Source organism: Mobula birostris, chromosome 15, assembly GCF_030028105.1.
Source record: "Mobula birostris isolate sMobBir1 chromosome 15, sMobBir1.hap1, whole genome shotgun sequence".
Taxonomy (NCBI): domain Eukaryota; kingdom Metazoa; phylum Chordata; class Chondrichthyes; order Myliobatiformes; family Myliobatidae; genus Mobula; species Mobula birostris.
Genome location: NC_092384.1, coordinates 11,519,971 through 11,537,943, shown reverse-complemented (window position 1 = coordinate 11,537,943; position 17,973 = coordinate 11,519,971). Strand labels below are relative to the sequence as shown.

Here is a 17,973-nt window from a genome sequence, read left to right as displayed (position 1 = left end):
TTGTAGAATCTGTGGAATACTTCGTAATTACCTCTTCTCTACGTTTCACCCTGGATTATAAATATCTCTCTCCTATCATTCATTCCGTGGATGAACTGAACTTTCCTACTTTACCATCTCAAGACTCTAAGCTTTGTTTCCCCAAGCCGAACTTAGTTTGGGAGCTATATTTATACACGTATATACACATAACATTTGTTTATCTTGGTTAAGTTACAATATTATAAGTAGATACTAATAAAGATAGTGGTTTTAACATTAAAACCTGACTCCGTGTGAAATCTCTTGCTGCTGGTTTATTTCTAAAACATTCCAGTTCGTAACACTACACACTCTGCTTCCCAACACTACCTTCCTTCCACCTATCTTCATATCATCTGCAAATCTGGCCACAAAATCCAATTTTGTCATCCAAATTATTGGCATATGATGTGAAAAGTGGTCCCAACACCAATCCCTGCAGAATACCATTAACCACTGGCAGCCAACCAGAAAAGGACCCCTTTATTCCTACTCTTGGCCTCTTACCTGTCACCCAATCTTCTCTGAAAGGAGTGCTGCACTGTCAGAGGCATCACCTTCAGGATGAGGGTTCAAGCCATTGCCCCACAGCTCAATTCCAAAAAGGAGCCAGGGATATCCTGTGGTCAATAAGTACTCCTCAACCAGTACTACCTTGTTTCTTGTGGAGTTTGTTGAGTACAAAGCAGCTGCTAAACTTCCTGCCTTCCAAATTGAGTTAACTGATTGGCTGTAATGCATTCTGGGGGGGTGGGTGAATTCTGAGATTGTGGAAGATGAGATGAGATATATTAATTGCAGGGTCGTTTCCAGTGTTGCCCAGCTCTCTATGTCACTCCAGACACTACAATCTTTACAATACATTGAAGAGAGAACAGCCAGGGCATAGAAGTGATTGATCAAATGATTCATGTAATAAAGGACTTTAGTTATTGAATAGACTGATGAGACTAATGTTATTGTCCTATGCAGAGAAGGTTCTGAGGGGATCAGATAAAGGATTAAAAATCATGAGGGCTACAGACAGATTCTTCCCATTGGCAGAAGGACGAAGGAGCCAAGAACCAGGGGATTTAGAATGAAGATGATTGGCCAAAAGCTAATATTAATAGGAGGAAAAATGTTTTCTTTACACACTGAATAGCTCTGGTTCAGAAAGCACAGCTAGGGAGCGAAGGAGTTAGGTTTCATTGCAGCAATTTGATAGGGAATTGGAGCAGCATGTGAAAGGAAAGGATGTGCAGGACTCTGCAAAGGAGTGCGAATGCTGGATCGTTCTTAGATAATCATACAAAGTGCTGGAGGGACTCCTCAGGTCAGGCTGCATTTGTGGAGGGGAATGAACAGTCGCTGTTTTGGGCCAAGACCATTCTTCACAAGTCCTGAGGAATAGTCTTGGGCTGAAACATTGAGTGTTTATTTCTCTCCATAGACGCTGCCTGACCTGATGAGTTCCTCCAGCATTTTGTGTGTGTTGCTCTGGTCCTGCAGAATTTCTTGTGTTTTTGTTCTTAGAACAATACAGACTCATATTGTAGAGTCCTTTCACTTTGTAACCAATATACAACAGTGGATCCCCTGTTTACATGCAGAAATAGCACGTGGCATATCCAACAGCTGTGAATCTGGGGAAGCTTTTACCGACAGTAACTAGAACATAACACATACAGTAGGAGCAAAATTAGGCCATTTGGCCCATTGAGTCTGCTCCATCATTCCATCATGGACATGGTTAGCTTCCACTTAACCCCAGGATTGATTTATATAATTTCTCCATATGAGTAATATCCTTAAAAGGGTAGCCCAAGTAGAATCACTCACAGTTGTATCTGAACTATTTGACACATTAAGCTTACCCCAGCTCGCACGGTGTCCACCATCCTTTCTGTCAGCATATTGAATAACATTAGTAGGGTCTATCCAAATCCACTTGGAGTTGGAGAGGAACAGACCTGTCCAGGGAGATCCATAGGAGAGGTGAACAGCTGAACCAGGGCCTCACTCACATTACAATCTGGGGTGATGGGTGCACGATTCCAGACACCTAATTACCATTCAGGAGTGAAGCTTGAAATTCTGGAGTGGGATATTGGGATCCAAAGGAATTTGAAAGACCATTTCTGTATTATCTTTGAAGCAGACCAGTTTTTAGCACCAGCCACTAAATACCTGCACCAATGCAGCTGGAATCAGGTTATTAGCAGGACTCAAAGGAGATTCACAAAAATGATTCCGGGATCGAAATGCTTGTCATATGAAGAGTGTTTGATGGTTCTGGGCTCATACTCACTGGAATTCAGAAGGATGAGCAGGGGATCTCATTGAAGCCTGTCGAATATTAAAAGGCATCGATAGAGTGGATGTGGAGAGGATGTTTCCTATGGTGAGGGAGTCTAAGACCAGAGGGTTCAACTTCAGAACAGAGGGGCATCCTTTTAGAAAGGAGATGAGGAGGAATTTCTTGAGCCAGAGAGTGGTGAATCTGTGGAATTCATTGCTGCAGGTGGCTGTGGAGGCCATCATTGGGTATATTTAAGAGAGAGGTTGATAGATTCTTGATTAGTCAGGGCACGAAGAGGTAAGGAGAGGAAATTAGAGCCAAGAGATTAGCCATGATGAAATAGCGGAGTAGACTCAAATGGCCTAATTCAGCTCCTATGTCTTATGGTCTTATTATTGTAACCTGTATTGAGGTACAGTGAAAAGTTTTAACTTGCCTGACATCCTGTCAGATCATGCTATACATAAATACATTGAGGTACAACAAAAGGAAAAAAAAAATAATGCCAAGTATCGTGTCACCATTACAGAGAAAGGGCAGTGCAATAGACAAATAAAATAACACACACAAAATGCTGGAGGAACTCATCAGGTTACGAGAGGACAGTTGACATTTTGGGCCAAGGACTGGAAAGGAAGAGGGCAGATGACAGAATGAAAAGGTGGGGGGAGGGGAAGGGGTATAGTTGGAAGGTGATAGGTGAAATCAGGTAGGTGGGAAAGGTCAAGGGTTGGAGAGGATGGAAGCCTAACAAAGACAAGTAAAGTGCAGGGAACATGATAAGGTATACTGGGAGATCAACAGTTCACCTTTACTGTATGAGAGGTCTGTTCAGGAACCTGATAACCATAAGACTTAGGAGCAGCATTAGGCCATTTTGCCCATCAAGTCTGCTCTGACACTCCATCATGGCTAATTTATAATCCCTCTTAACTCCATTTTCCTGTCTTCTCCCTGTAACCTTTGATGCTCTTACTAATCAAGAAACTATTACTCTCTGTTTTAAATATACCTAATGACTTGGCCTCCACAGCTGAACCTGGAGCATTTCACAGATTCACCACCCTCTGGCTAAAGAAATTCCTCCTCATCTCTGTTCTAAAGGGACGTCCTTCTATTCTGTGGCTGTGCCCTCTGGTCCTAGACTCCCCACTATAGGAAGCATCCTCTCCACGTCCATTCTATTTGGGCCTTTCAATATTCGATAGCTTTTAATGAGATTCTTCCTTATTCTTCTAATCTCCAGCAAATACAGCCCAGAGCCATCAAAAGCTCCTCACATGCTATCTCCTTCATTCCCAGGATCATTCTCACGAACCTCATTTAGACCCTCTCCAATGCCAACACATCCTTTCTTAGATAAGGGGCCCAAACCTCCAATTGCAGTCCAAGAACAGCTGGATAGAAGCTGTCCTTGAGCCTGGTGGTATATGCTTTCAAGCTTTTCTATCTTCTGCCTAATGAAAAAGGGAAGAGAGCATGACCGGGGTGAGAGGGTCCCTTGATTATGTTGCCTGCTTTCTCGAGGCAGTCTAAAGTATAGACTGAGTCAATGGAGGCATGGCTGCGTGATGGACTGGGCTGCGTTTCAAACTCTCCGCTCCTTACCTTGCTGCCTTCGCCAGCAGTTGCAGCTCGAGTGTTGTTTGCTGCTCAGTGACTGACTGGAGAGGACATGTTCAGCCCAGCGTCTGCCACAGAGGGGACCTGGCCACCTTCTCAATCAGCCAGCCAGATCAAGCACTACAGTGCATCAGTAACTGCACCAGCACAGTAGGTCAAAAGAGATTAAAACAAAACCATTCCGGGAGGCAGTTTATTAAGTTCTCTGCAGTGACTCTCAAAAACACAGGCTATGCTGATACAAGCACATCCCCAGCACAATAGGTTCTGGTATTGTCCAATCAAACCTGGGCCTATCCACCCTCTGTCACTGGAACCTTCATCAGCTATTTGCGTGGCTTGAAGCCAATAGAGCCTACTGCCTATCAGAATAGAAGCAAAGCCATGTTAAAATCTGTTTAATTATCTGAAGCTAAGGTTTATGAAAATATCAACCAATGGGGCCTGGATTACAACACAGCATGGTCAGAAAGCACCAGGGCATGGGCAGGATTGATCCTGCCATGTGATGGTATCAGCTATCCTGCACTGGCAACAAACCAATCTGCTGGAAAAACTCATTGGGTCAAAGCTGTGTGTGTGTGTGTGTGTGTGTGTGTGTGTGTGTGTGTGTGTGTGTGTGTGTGTGTGTGTGTGGTGTGTGTATATGTATTTGGGGGAGGGGTGGGTTCATGGAAGGAAGGAATTGCTTCGTTTAGTCTTGTGGGGAGTCTAAGTGTGGAGAGAGGAGATGGCCAGTATAAAGAAGAGTGGTGAAAAAGGACTGAGGTGGGTGTAAGATGGCAGGCAGGTAGGGAAAGGGAGAAGGGGAGCAGCTGTGGCTGCTGAGTGATAGATAAAGGCATAGTGAGAGAGGGAAGAGGAAAGAAGAGGGAAAAGCAGGTGGGGGATGGGAGTGCACAGAGTAGAGACAGAGGATGGAGGCAGATAAGCAGGAACACAAAGAGAATCGGAAACACAGAACATGGAACACTGCAGTGCAGAAAATGCTCAAGAAAGTGAGCAGGGATAACCCTGGCCAATATAAACCTGTACTCTGCAGTAATCTTCTGTGTTCTGTTTCTTAGTACGGGTTCAGCCAACCTTTTAACCAACTCCAACATCAGTGTAACACTTCATAGCCCTCCATTCACGTGCCTAAGAGTTTCTGAAATATTCCCAATGTATCGGCCTCTACCACCACCTCTGACAGGCCGTTCCATGTATCCACCACTGTCTGTGTAAAAACTTACCTCTCACATCCCCCTCATACTTTCTACCAATCACCTGAAAATTATACCTCCTCATATTAACCATTTCCGGCTGTCCAGTTGATCTGTGTCTCTCATCATCTTGTACATCTTGAAGCAATAGGGGAGAGATGAATGACAGATGAAACCAGACCAGATTTTTTTATGGGGGTTGTAGGCAGGGAACCTGTGAGTGAACTCTGTGCTCTGTTTGTTGGTTTGTTGTGAGTGAATGGAACCGGGGGGGGGGGGGGGGGGGGGGCGGGGGAGGGCTGGAGGAAGATCGGGGGTGGTGGGGGGAAGGCTCAAGTAGGAGAAAATAAAGGGTTAACTAAAATGGGAAAACTCAAAATCCCTGCCATTAGATCGCAGACTTCTTCTGAGTTCTTGCAGCAGATTTGTGTGTTGTTCCCGATTCTAGCAACTGCGGTCTCATTTCTCCATCCTGCGCCAGCAACAGGAACAGAATTATCCCATTTTCCGCAGCACAGCTGGTTGCTGACTTATCCTTTGCACAAGGAAGACTGTGCCAACAGTGATCCGAACGCTGCTGGCCAGCTGGCTGATCCACAAGCTCACTGGCAGCTGTTGTTCATGGTTATGGGGAAAGCCTATTGTGCCTATAGAGTGAAAGAGGTTAAAGGAGATGTTGAGGGGAGAGGAAAGGGAAAACATGGAGGAGGAGGAAGAGAAGAAGCCAGCAAAGTCATAAGCACAAGAGATTCTGCAGATGCTGGAAATCCAGAGCAACACACATAAGATATTGGAGGAACTTAGCGCATTAGCCAGCATCTGTGGAAAGGAATAAAGAGCCGACATTTCAAGCCGAGACCCTTCATCAGGACCAATGAAACAAGCAAAAGTAGCTCAAAGCAAAAAGCACAGGGAGCCATTGATTCTCAGATTTTTCCCCCGCCAGTTACCCAATATTGTAACACAGGGGGACAAATATGACCACATTCAATCATTCCCCTTTTCATTGTGATCACATACCACTTGTAAAATTGTCAGCCCATCTCAGCAGCACCCTCTGCCGAACTAGATTTTCCGGAATCCAGGTGAACTGGCAGGATATTGTTAATTTTCCCTAAAAGTCCATGGTTTGGACTCCTGAGGGACAGGAGGTCTCATATATAGTGTTCCTGTGGATATCGCCTGGGAGTCATCACATGACCATCCAAAGCCGCTCCCCTCCATTCAATAACACATCGGGAGAATACAGATGGAGGCCACTGGCCCTGTCCTCCTCTGCCCTTCTTAGATAGTTGGATGGGTTACCTTATCAAAATCTTCTTGTGTGGCCCGCATCTCCTTCCAGGTCTTGTTCAATAGCTGGATGCAAATACAGAAGAATTCTTCGAAAACCCTGTCCTGGGCAAAGAACATGGGGTAGAAGTCCTGCCCTGTTTCCGATGCTGCGGAGGAGAGTACAAGATGCTACGGGAAGATACCATAACACGCGCGCGCGCACACACACGCGCACACACACACACACACACACACACACAGAGGTCACATGCTATAACTGAGAGGTATTGCATCGTCCTGAAGTTCTGCAAGGGAGGTAGAGCTGGGAGGTGTCAGTGGGAATACTGGGAATACTCGTCAGGTATGAGAATGAGCAGTTATGCTTGTATAAGTGATGATCAAGCTCGAGGTATTCTGATGGTCAGAATACAGGTCATGGAAGCCTGCTCCATGTAGCAAGCCAAACCAGGAAGGTGGAGTGAGAGAGGCTGTTGGGCCGGGGAAGTGTTCAGGTCACAATGGTTTAAGTTTCAATCCAAAATCAATTAAACACATTTATCCTCACTTCAGAGTTCGAATCCTCAATGAGGAATGAAATCCTTTAGAATCAAGATCTGACTCTGTTACAGAGCCTGCATTTAACAAACTCCATTATGGAGATGGTAGGGATACAACTGACCAATAATGGTACAAATGGCTTCTGCAGGATACAGAATGTGGAGGAATGGATTTGATACGGTTAAGAAGATTTATGGCATATTGGCCTTCATAAGTCAGGGGAATGAGTTCAAGAGCCACAAGCCACTAGTTTCAGCTTTATAAAACCCTGGTTAGACCACACTTGGAATATTGTGGCATTCACCTGATGATAAAATGTAAAAGATGATAAGATGCATAGATCAAGTGGCCAGCCAGAGACATTTTCCCCAGGGCACAAAAGGTGGCATAATTTTATGGTGGACAATCTAGTTGGTGGGGTGGGGGCAGTGGAATTGCAGAGGCAAGATCTTTTTTTAAACCAAAAAGTATGGGTGTGTGGAATGCTCTGCTAGGGGTAGTAGTAGAGGCAACACAGTAGGGACATTTAAGAAACTCTTATAAGACACAGGGATAATAGCAAAATGCAGGGCTATGTAGGAGGGAAGGGTTAGATTTATCTTCAGGAAGGGCCTGAACTGTGCCGTAATGTTCTATGTTCAATGTTTACTGGCTACCCTGCCTTCTTGAACTGAGAGGTACTCTCAGAGCACTGTTGGGGAAGGTTTTTCCAGGATTCCGACTCGGCAGTGATGAAGAACAATGGTGTGTTTCCAACTCAGGATGGTGTGTGGCTTGGAACCTGCCAGCGGTGGGCAATCGTGTGTTTCTGCTGTCCTTGTCCTCCACTCTGGTAGGAGTTGTCAGGTTTGCTGTTGTAATAGCTGAGGTGAGCACCTGCAGTGAATTTTGTACATGACACACTGAGGCGGAGGGAATAAGTGTTTGTGGCGTTAGAAGGGGGAGGTCGTGCGGTGGATAGCATCAAGTTTCTGGTGAATGGTTGAAGCTGTACTCAAGCGGGCAGAAGAGCATTGTATCACTTGTCTGATGGAAGGGAGGTGGAAAGGCTTTCGGGTGTTACAAACTGCAGTGAGTATACCCAGCCCCTGGCCTGATCTTACAGTCATAGTATTCACGTGGCTGGTCTGGTTGAGTTTCTGGTTAGTGGTGATCACCAGGATGCTGATGGTTGGGACTCCAGTTGAAAGGCCAGGCTGGATGGTTACAGATTAAATTAGTAACAACTCTCATTGGAGATGGCCATTGTCTGGCACACACTATACACAACCCACATCTCAATGTTGTCTGGGTCATGTTGTGTACAGGCATTGTTTGCTAAAGATCTACAAAAGGAACTGAACCTTGTGCAATCATCATCACTTTGGACCTTATGATAGCTATTGATGAAACAGCTGACACTGCCCTAGGGAACGTCTGCAGTGATGTACTGGGGCTGGCCTGGATGACATCAAATAACCACATCAATCTTCCTTTGTGTGAGAGGTGTGATGTTCCAGGGTAGTTTTCAGTGCTGTAACTGATCAATTCATTACTTGGTTCAAGGAGTGCACAAGGCAAGATATCACGCAACAAGGGTGGATGAATCAGACTTACAGAGTTTGCAATTAACATTGCAACCAGATCAGTAATCCAGATAGAAGCCAACCAGTAGTTAATCAGGATGGAGTTTGGTGAAAGGTCTGAGTATTGTCAGTCAGGGTCAAGGAGGATGACATCCTCACAGAGGTTGTATTCCATAGTCTCCAGAGGAATTAGACTGTTCTTTTAAAATCAGATAACACAGAGCAACAAAGGAGGCTGAATGCACTCACGTGGGTCTCCAATCTTCAGTATCTCACAGAGAATGCTGGTGAGCTGAATACTCCCACGACCAAAGGGACATTCGTGCTTGTCTTCTCGGCTGCTGTTCTCCAGAACAAACTGTTAATTGGGGGAGAGAGCAGTGGGATGGAGGGGGTTGAAGGGAGGAGACGGGAGGGGAGGGTGGAGAGGAGAGGCGAGGAGAGGCGAGGGTGGAGAGGGGAGGGGAGGGTGGAGAGGAGAGGAGAGGCGAGGATGGAGGGGAGAGGCGAGGGTGGAGTGGAGGGGGAGGGGAGGGTGGAGAGGGTGGAGAGGGGAGGGGAGGGTGGAGAGGGGAGGGGAGGGTGGAGAGGGGAAGGAGAGGGTGGAGAGGGGAAGGAGAGGGTGGAGAGGGGAAGGAGAGGGTGGAGAGGGTGGAGAGGGGAGGGGAGGGTGGAGAGGGGAGGGGAGGGTGGAGAGGGGAGGGGAGGGGAGGGTGCAGATGGAGAGAAAGAAAGATTAGTTACCAAGTCCTGGTCTGGTCCTGATACTGTTAGGTTGCGACTCTGCCAAGAAGGTTTGGTTGTCATTAGCAGCAAGAAGCACATCTACTGGACCTGGTCAGAAAACAGGACAGCCAGCTTACAGTACTAACCAATAAGCTGGGTGGAAGAGTGCGGCCTCTCCCAGATGAGAATGCCTGCTTGCGAAGAGGGGGAGTGAAGGAAAATGGCACCAAACCAGAAGCGATTGTGACCCCAACCAGCATTTCTGCAGACATGCATTAAAGTCAGTGATTTGGGAGAATTCGGTCAGATGTTGCCAACTTACCCGACTGTAGGCGTCAGAATGGTGGGAAGCAAAGTAGATCATGTTATCTAGAGGCAGGAGTCCAGGAGGAGTTCGGCTGAAGTCTAGTGAGGGATTGGCATTGTTCTAGAGGGGAAAGGCAACAGTTACTGTCAGGAATCTAGGACTTTCTAATGAGCCTCCGTTTGCAGTTGTATTTTGCTGACAGCAAAGTGTGGATAAGCAATGGCCAGGGGCAGGGGACTGATGAATTCCCCTTTTGTGATAAGCAGAAGATGGCGACCAGGTTAATGAAGGACGTCAGAGGAGAATGGCCAGACTGGTTTATGCTGACAGGGAGGTAAAAGTAACTCAGATAATCTCGTGTTACAACAGTGGTGTGCAGAAGAGCATCTGTGAATGCACAACGTGTCAAACCTTGAGGAGAGTGGGCTACAGGAACAGAAGACCATGGACATATACACTTAGTGGCCACTTTATTAGGTACTGGAAGTTCAAGAACTTTATGTTCATGATATCAGGTTGGAGGCTCCCCAGACAGAATACAAGGTGTGAAGATGCTCAGTGAAGTGGTCTCCCAATCTATGATGGATCTCACTGATATACAGAAGGCCACACCAGGAGCACCAGAACTGGTAGCTGACCACAACAGACTCACAGGTGAAGTGTCGCCTCACCCAGAAGGACAGTTGTGGCCGTGAATGGTAGTGACGGAGGAGGTGTAGGGGCAGGTATGGCACTTGTTCCGCTTGCAAGGATAAATGCCAGAAGGGAGATCAGTGGGATGGGATGAATGGACAAGGGACTCGTGTAGGGAGCAATCCCTGTGGAAAGATGAGAGTGGGGGCAAGGGAAAGATGTGCTTGGTGATGGAATCCCGTTGGAGATGGTGGAAGTTACGGAGAATTATGTGCTGCATGCCGAGGTTATTGGGGTGGGAGAAGAGGGCAAGAGGAACCCTACCCCTGGTGGGGTGGTGGGACGATGCGGTGAAGGCAGACATGCGGGAAACAGAGAGATGCAGCTGAGGGAAGCGTTGATAGTGGAGATGGGGATCTCCTTGTGGCCGACCATTTCAGTTCTACTTCCCATTCCCATTGCAACTTGCCAGTCTATGGCCTCCTTTACTGTCGCAATTGGAAGCCACACTCCGGTTGAAGGAACAAAACTTTTTATTTCATCTGAGTAGCCTCCAGCCTGATGGCATGAACATCAACTACTTGAAGTTCTGGTAATCCCCCCCGCCCCACTTTCACCATTCCCCCTCTCTCACCTTATCTGCTTATCTGCCCATCACCTCCCTCTGGTGCTCCTCTCCTTCCCGTTCTTCCATGGTCTTCTACCCTCTCCTATCAGATTCCGTCTTCTGCAGCCCTTTATCTCTTTCACTAATTGACTTCCTAGCTCTTCACTTCACACCTCTCCCTCTTCCGGTTTTACCGACCACCTATCGCCTTTTACTTCTTCCCCGACTCCCCCTACTTTCTTGCTCTGACCTCTTTCTTTCTTGTCCTGATGAAGGGTCTCTGGCTGAAATGTCGACTGTTTACTCTTTTCCATAGATACTGCCTGGTTTGTGGAGTTCCTCCAGCATTTTGTGTGTGTAGATGGGTGCTCAGTGAGGCAGACTTGCTTCTGTGCTTTACAATTCCCTTGACGGTAGGAGTGGGTCACGGGAACGTAGAAGTCACACAAATGGGTAGCACAACACTCAACTCAATTTCAAATGCCAATATCTATGAAAAAATTATTGATGAAAATTATTCACTGCCTAAACATCTACTTGTTTTCTATAATGGAACTAGTTTTTTTAAAACGCAAAATAAACAAGACTTTCTAATCAGCCTTGAGGCAGATTGGACCCTCTCGGTGATTAGATGCTATTATCTTTCTTTGCTGCAATATTTTTTGAGATGGATGTGACTGGGGGATGTGACTATACATGCAGATGAAGAAAGAAGTGGCTGGCAGATTCTGGGGCCTGATGAAGGGACTCGCCCCAAAACATTGGCTGTTTATTCCTCTTCATAGATGCTGTCTGACCCGCTGAGTTCCTCCAGCATTGTATATGTGTGTTATGGCAGATTTATCCACACTAAACCCAAAAGTGAATGGCCTAAAATGGCATTTTGTGAAACTGCCTCAGAGTGTTTGTTAGGACAATAATTCGGAGACAGTATATAAACCACCAAAAGGCATAGGAGCCTGTGTCAACTCACAGGGAAGCCGAGCCTCTTGAACTCCCTGGAGTACAAAGATTTTCGCCGGTCCGTATTGAAGTTCCCAGAGGATGCGTCTGCGTCGGACTCAAAGGCTGCTTGGCGCAGACTGTGTATCATATCCCTCTGCTCCTGCAAGGGAAAAAATATGAGAAGTGCTCTGAAAAAGTCAAGGCCAGACCTCTGTGAATTTCAGACTGATGTGGCTGAGGAGTCAGCGTGAATGGAGCGACAGAGTTCGACATCTTGCACTTGGAGTCAACTGACATTTTATAAATAATTGCCTGCTTATGCCATTGAAACTCGTACATAAAAGGGTCTTGTTCAAGGAGTTCACTTCATCCCCTTTCTCTACAACTTAAAATGTTTGATTTCCAACTTCTCTGAGAGAAGGTCTTTGAAAATCCCCATCGTACTGAGGCCAATGATAAAATCCCGGGGGGGGGGGCGCGGAGGAGGGTGGATTGATAGGAATGTGAGAAGAACAAAGTGGGACTAGTTTAGGAATGGTTGATCAGCCCAGACATGGTGGGCTGAAGGTCCTTTTGCCATGCAATTTCACTTGATAGACATTTTTAAGATAGTTGGCAAAAAGCAAGGGAGGAGAGATGTGGAGAACTCTTTATAAGAGCGCAGGGTTGCTTTATTGGAGAGTCATACAGCACACAAATAGGCCCCTCGGCCCACCACATCTATACCAACCACTTTATCGATCCACTCTAATCCCATTCGACTCTATTAGGATCATATTTGTCTATGCCTTACCTAATGAAGTGTCTGTCTAACTGCCTTAAACACAATAGCTGTACCTGATTCCACCATCTCCTCTGGCAGCATGCTCCTTTGATATCAACCACCCTGTGTAATAAAAAAAACTTCCCCTCAGATCCCCTTAGCAAAACTCTTTCCTCTCACCTATGACCTCTTGTCTCTGACACCCCTCTCATGAGAATGTACTGACTGAAAAGGCAGCGGAAGCCAATTTAATAACAACTTACGGAGGAATGTAGATACAGATTTAGATAGGTGTCTAGAGCGTGCGAATGAATTGGGGCAAACTGGATAGTTTAAAGAAGCATTATTCGATGGGCTTTCCCTTGCACTTTTCCATTCCATGAACTTGCTGGTCAACACTCTGGACTGCACACAGGCTTGGGTTGGGAGACAGGCTACAGACAGAGCCACCTAGTGACATGGCTTAGAACTACATTGTGGCAGATCAGACTGGAGATCGTGGAGTCAATGGAACATCTCGGAGGAAAGCGTGCCAGAAGACAACGGCACCAGAGATGAGTGAAGGGGCTATAGGAGAGGCGTGCTTTAGGAATGAAGGATGAGGGGCATGGCTGGGAAGAGAAGAGCGTGAAGGAAGAGTTAATGAATAATGAACACGTTCACATAGAACCCCATCTCAGAGGTTGGTGAATCTGTGGCATTCATTGACCTGGAAGCTTGTGGAAGTGGGATCAGATTCAGATTTATTTATCACATGTACATCAAAACATACAGTGAAATGTGTCAATTGCATTAACAACTAACACACCTAAGGATGTTCTGGAAGCAGTCTGAAAGAGTCACCACACACTCGAGCACCAACATAGCAACGCACAAATTGCATGGCAGAACAACACAGGACATGATAAAACAGAACACAAGCAACAAAACAAGTCCTTTTCCTCTCTCCCATACACGTACTGCTCTCCGGGCTTCGGCCTTTGGACAAAGACCTCGAGACCTCCGATTGATTGACCAGAGGTTGATATTTTTGAAAGATCATGGATCTGATAGGGACTGGCTGAGAACAGAATGAGAAAAGATCAGTCATGTTTGTACTGGGACAGACTTGAAGGGCTGAGTGGCCTACAGCTGCTTCTATTTTCTTGAGCTCTCATATACAAAAAGAAGTCTGGATTGGGTGAATAGGAAATTATGAGGTGAGAATGTAGTGGCAGAAAAGATTAGAGGAAATCTCTCCCATACTGAACTGTGGAGAAGGAACTCTGACAGTTTTCCCCAGGCACTTAGGAAATCTCTGGGTTTGCTACAGAACTTCCATTGATCAGTGGGAAACAATGAGCACCCGGGTACCGTAACATGACCTCCCCATGGGAGATGGGAGATGCATTTGGGGTAATGGAGTTGGCTCACAAATTGACACAGAAACACCAATGACAGGAGAGATCCGTGACAGAAAGCAGATACACAAGAAGTCACAGAGTAGAAAAACAGCCCCCCCAACCCTCATTTGTGATATTTATAAGGGGTGCACTATTATGATGTTTATTTTGTCATGTGAGTTAGGTATAGTTGATGCTTGACGTTTGTAATGTACTGTGCTACTGTTGCAGAAGGCTAATTACCACGGAATTCATATCCTGAGTCAGTATGCCCAGAACAATAAAGTTGAACTTGGATGGGTCCTTTGCATTACATCCATTCAGCAAGGATTGCGCTGGGGGCAGCCCACAAATGTTACAGCGCTTCTGGCACCAACATGACACTCCCGCAATTTATTAACCCTAACCTGTGTATCTTTGGAACTTGGAGTGAAACTGGAGCACCTGGAGGAAATCCACGCAGTTACAGGGAGAACATACAGACTCCTTACGGAGTGGTGAGAACCGAACTCCAGTTGGCGATCACTGCGCTGTAAAGTGATGCGCTGACTGCTACTCCATCTTGCCACTCCAAAGGGCAAGTTTGCAAATGAAGCCATGTTGGTGCAGATTAAGCCAAGCCTCGCAGGTCACCAATCCCAAGCCACTTCTCACTACACACACTTTCCATCATTAACCTGCCAATAGGTTTCTCAATAGGTAACCAGCTGCATTCAGACAAACAATTCACCTGCTGATAATAACTCTGACTACCTTCACCTACTTTCCCCAGTCTATTCTTTGCAAATCAGTCTTTACTGTCGAGAGTTTACATTGTGACTTTGAGAGAAATTGTCTATTATGGAAAATACACTTCATGGACAATTTCTGGGAATGGAACCCAAAGATTCTGTATAACAGAATCATTCATAAATCCAATAAAGAAACAGGCACAAAATTTATCCAAAATGAGAGAAGACTGTGAGACATGTGATCAGTGAGTGGACGATGCAAACAGCACACACTATAGGATGGGAAGCAAATCAGTCACTCAAAGAGAAAGAAGTGGAAACATTCGTACCAGTCACCAGTTAGGCTGCACTTGGAGTAACTGTGCATTTCTGGTCAATACACTAGAGGGCGAATGTGTTTCAGCTAGGGAGGGTTCACAGTAATGCTGACTGGACTAGATGATTTGAGTTAACAGGGGAAACTGGATAGGTAGGGGCTGTTTTCCACGGAGTTAAGGAGGTCACGAGGTGAGTTGCAATGTGTGGTGACACTATCGGGCTGCCCCCAGCACATCCCTAGGTTGCGTTGGCTGCTAACATAATGATGCAATTCACTACGTTTCGCTGAACGTGTGATAAATAAATCTGAATTTGAGCTTAATGAGTTATAAAATTATTAGGGTCATAGATAGGGTAGATAGTTTCAGTGATTGAGAGTAGCGGATTCTAAAACTGGAGGGAAAGGAGGCTAGGTTTAAGGCAAGGGGAAGATTAAAAGGGGGCCTAAGGGGCAAGTTTCTCCACAAGTAAGTTGGTGCCTACATGGAACAAGCTGCCAGAAGTGGTAGAGGGAGGTGCAGTTTACAACGCTTAAAGACATTCAGATGGAAACGTGCATAGGAAAGGTTAAGAGGATATGGGCCAAACTTAGGTAATTGGGATTAGAGTAGTAGGCCATCTTGGTTGGCACAGATGAGCTGGGCTGAAGAACTTGCTTCCATGCTTCATGCTGTTTATTTCGATGAAACTGTGAATAAGGGGATGGGGCTAAGGCTACGGGCAGTGACAAGTGTCCGTGTCCTAAATCTGTGGGGTCGAATGGCTTGTGTCCCTTCTGCAAACATCATTTCTGCAGACTTCCATGCCACAGCCAAGAGATCTTCATCTTAGTCATTAGGTTCTCAGTCGCAGGAAGGTATTGGCTTGCCTGATTGTAGGGGTCCATTGGAATTCTCATCCTGGGCTCCAAGAGGTTGAGGGAAACAGACTGCAGGACATACAGGTAGTGGGCCATCTCATCTCTCATTGCGGAAGAACTCAGGATAATGTTCTAGAAGAAAACAGAGCAAGTCACTCCTCAAACAACAGGAATTCTGCAGATGCTGGAAATTCAAGCAACACACATCATGTCCAACCCCCGCCACCCCTCTCGGGGGTTGTCCAACCCTCCCGTCACCCCTCTCGGGGGGGTTGTCCAACCCTCTCGCCACCCATCTCGGGGGCCGTCCAACCCTCCCACCACCCCTCTCGGGGGGGTTGTCCAACCCTCCCGCCACCCCTCTCGGGTGTTGTCCAACCCTCCCGCCACCCATCTCGGGGGCCGTCCAACCCTCCCGCCACCCCTCTCGGGTGTTGTCCAACCCTCCCGCCACCCCTCTCAGGGGCCTGTCCAACCCTCCCCGCCACCCCTCTCGGGGGGGGGGGGGTGTCCAACCCTCCTGCCACCCCTCTCGGGGGGGTTGTCCAACCCTCCCGCCACCCCTCTCGGGGACTGTCCAACTTTCCCGCCTCTTGGGGGCCGTCCAACCCTCTCGCCACCCCTCTCAGGGGGCCATCCAACCCTCCCGCCACCCCTCTCGGGGGCCCGTCCAATCCCCGCCATTTTTCTCTATCTTCATCCCCTATTCAGCCTGCTCTACCATCTCCTTCACATCCATCAATGTGACATAATCCCCCAGTGATTTAGATTTCGATTCAGATTCATTTATCACATGTGCATCAAAACATACAGTGAAATTTCCATTAGCAACCAATACAAAACTAAGGGTGTGCTGGGAGCAGCCCACAAGTGTCACTATACACTCCGGTATACGTTCCCATCTTTTCTCACTAGAACTTATCCAATCCCCCATCTCCTCCTAACTGCCGGGCAATTTTTGATGAATTCAAGTGCCTTACCTTGAAAACATACTGCCTCAGGTTTCTTTTATTGAGAAACTCCATTGTTTCCTGAAAGAACGAAGGAAAAATAATTCACAATGCTCAGGGTCTGCCCAATGATAACACAAGGTAAATTGCTGAATGATAACTCGATTTGTTTGGATAAGTTGAAGAATTAAACTATCAATACTGCAAGGATAATAGATAGATTTCAAACAAATGTTAACTACAATTACTCCACGTCCTCTGCCGTACCTTCACACCTCTCCAGCATTACTTTTCTTACTGGAGATCAGGTAGCTGCTCTCAGTGGTGATCCAACACAAGGCAGGATAGTGTTGAAATCCAATAGCCCCCATGCCCATACATACAGCTCAGCAAGGTGGCTGGGCAGAGAGTGTGATCAGCTTCTCTCTTCTGTACCCTCTCCCTTTCCCCTCAACTCCACCTATGCCCTGATCTCCAAAGGGACTATCTGATAACACACCCCTTTGGTAACAAACTCTAACACTACTTTTCAACGAGCAATACCCGTCACCTTTGTATGGAGCCCTACCAAGATGGCACCCAGCTGCGGTCTAGTCTCTGTCAAGATCGTGGCTCAGACTTCATTGCTTTTTAAGTTCTAAGGGATTGTTTTTGGGGCAGAGAGGAGTTAGGAGTCACATTAGGGTTTAGCGAGAAGGATGGGATGTCAGGCTGTCCCAGGTCGTTGGGTCCTGGGATCAATTGAGGAGACACAAAGGGCAGTTAGTTGGTGCGCTCAGTGTGTGAGCATGGAGTTCAGAGTCCTGTCTTTGGCTTGTCCAGGGCTTAACACCAAAGATCAAAGTCTGAAGAATGATGAGAGTCAGGCCTCCAGGCTTCGGCCACTCAATGGTTGGATGGCCAAAGCCTGGAATCTGGTGACCCGGAAGCCTGTCCTGGAGTTGGAGGGTTGTCTGTGTGAGTGGGTGGGTCAGAAGACCTTGTATTGTTACTTGTTGTATTCTGTGCTGTTCTGCCGCGAATTGTGGGCACATTACTTTTTGCCAACACCGGAACGTACCCAGCACACCCTTAGTTTTGTATTGGTTGCTAATGGAAATCTCACTGTATGTTTTGATGCACATGTGATAAATGAATCTGAATCGAAATCTATTTCATTGGGGGATTATGTCACAGTGATGGATGTGAAGGAAATGGTGGAGCAGGCTGAATAGGGGATGAAGATAG

General features: G+C 46.6%; 1 protein-coding gene across 4 annotated transcripts in view; it reads right to left on the bottom strand.

The window, feature by feature from the left end:
- elmo3 (engulfment and cell motility 3) overlaps positions 1–17,973 on the bottom strand; it is a 160,701-nt gene that overhangs the window by 47,483 nt on the left and 95,245 nt on the right. For 3 of the 4 annotated variants that reach the window (XM_072279316.1, XM_072279315.1, XM_072279317.1), the window contains 6 exons: positions 16,777–16,827; positions 15,806–15,928; positions 11,772–11,903; positions 9,574–9,678; positions 8,775–8,883; positions 6,433–6,569 (listed from right to left, as the gene is read on the bottom strand). In XM_072279316.1, the coding sequence (XP_072135417.1) occupies positions 6,433–6,569; positions 8,775–8,883; positions 9,574–9,678; positions 11,772–11,903; positions 15,806–15,928; positions 16,777–16,827 (657 nt within the window). The remainder of the gene's footprint in view (positions 1–6,432; positions 6,570–8,774; positions 8,884–9,573; positions 9,679–11,771; positions 11,904–15,805; positions 15,929–16,776; positions 16,828–17,973) is intronic. The other variant, XM_072279318.1, reaches the window with a different exon arrangement.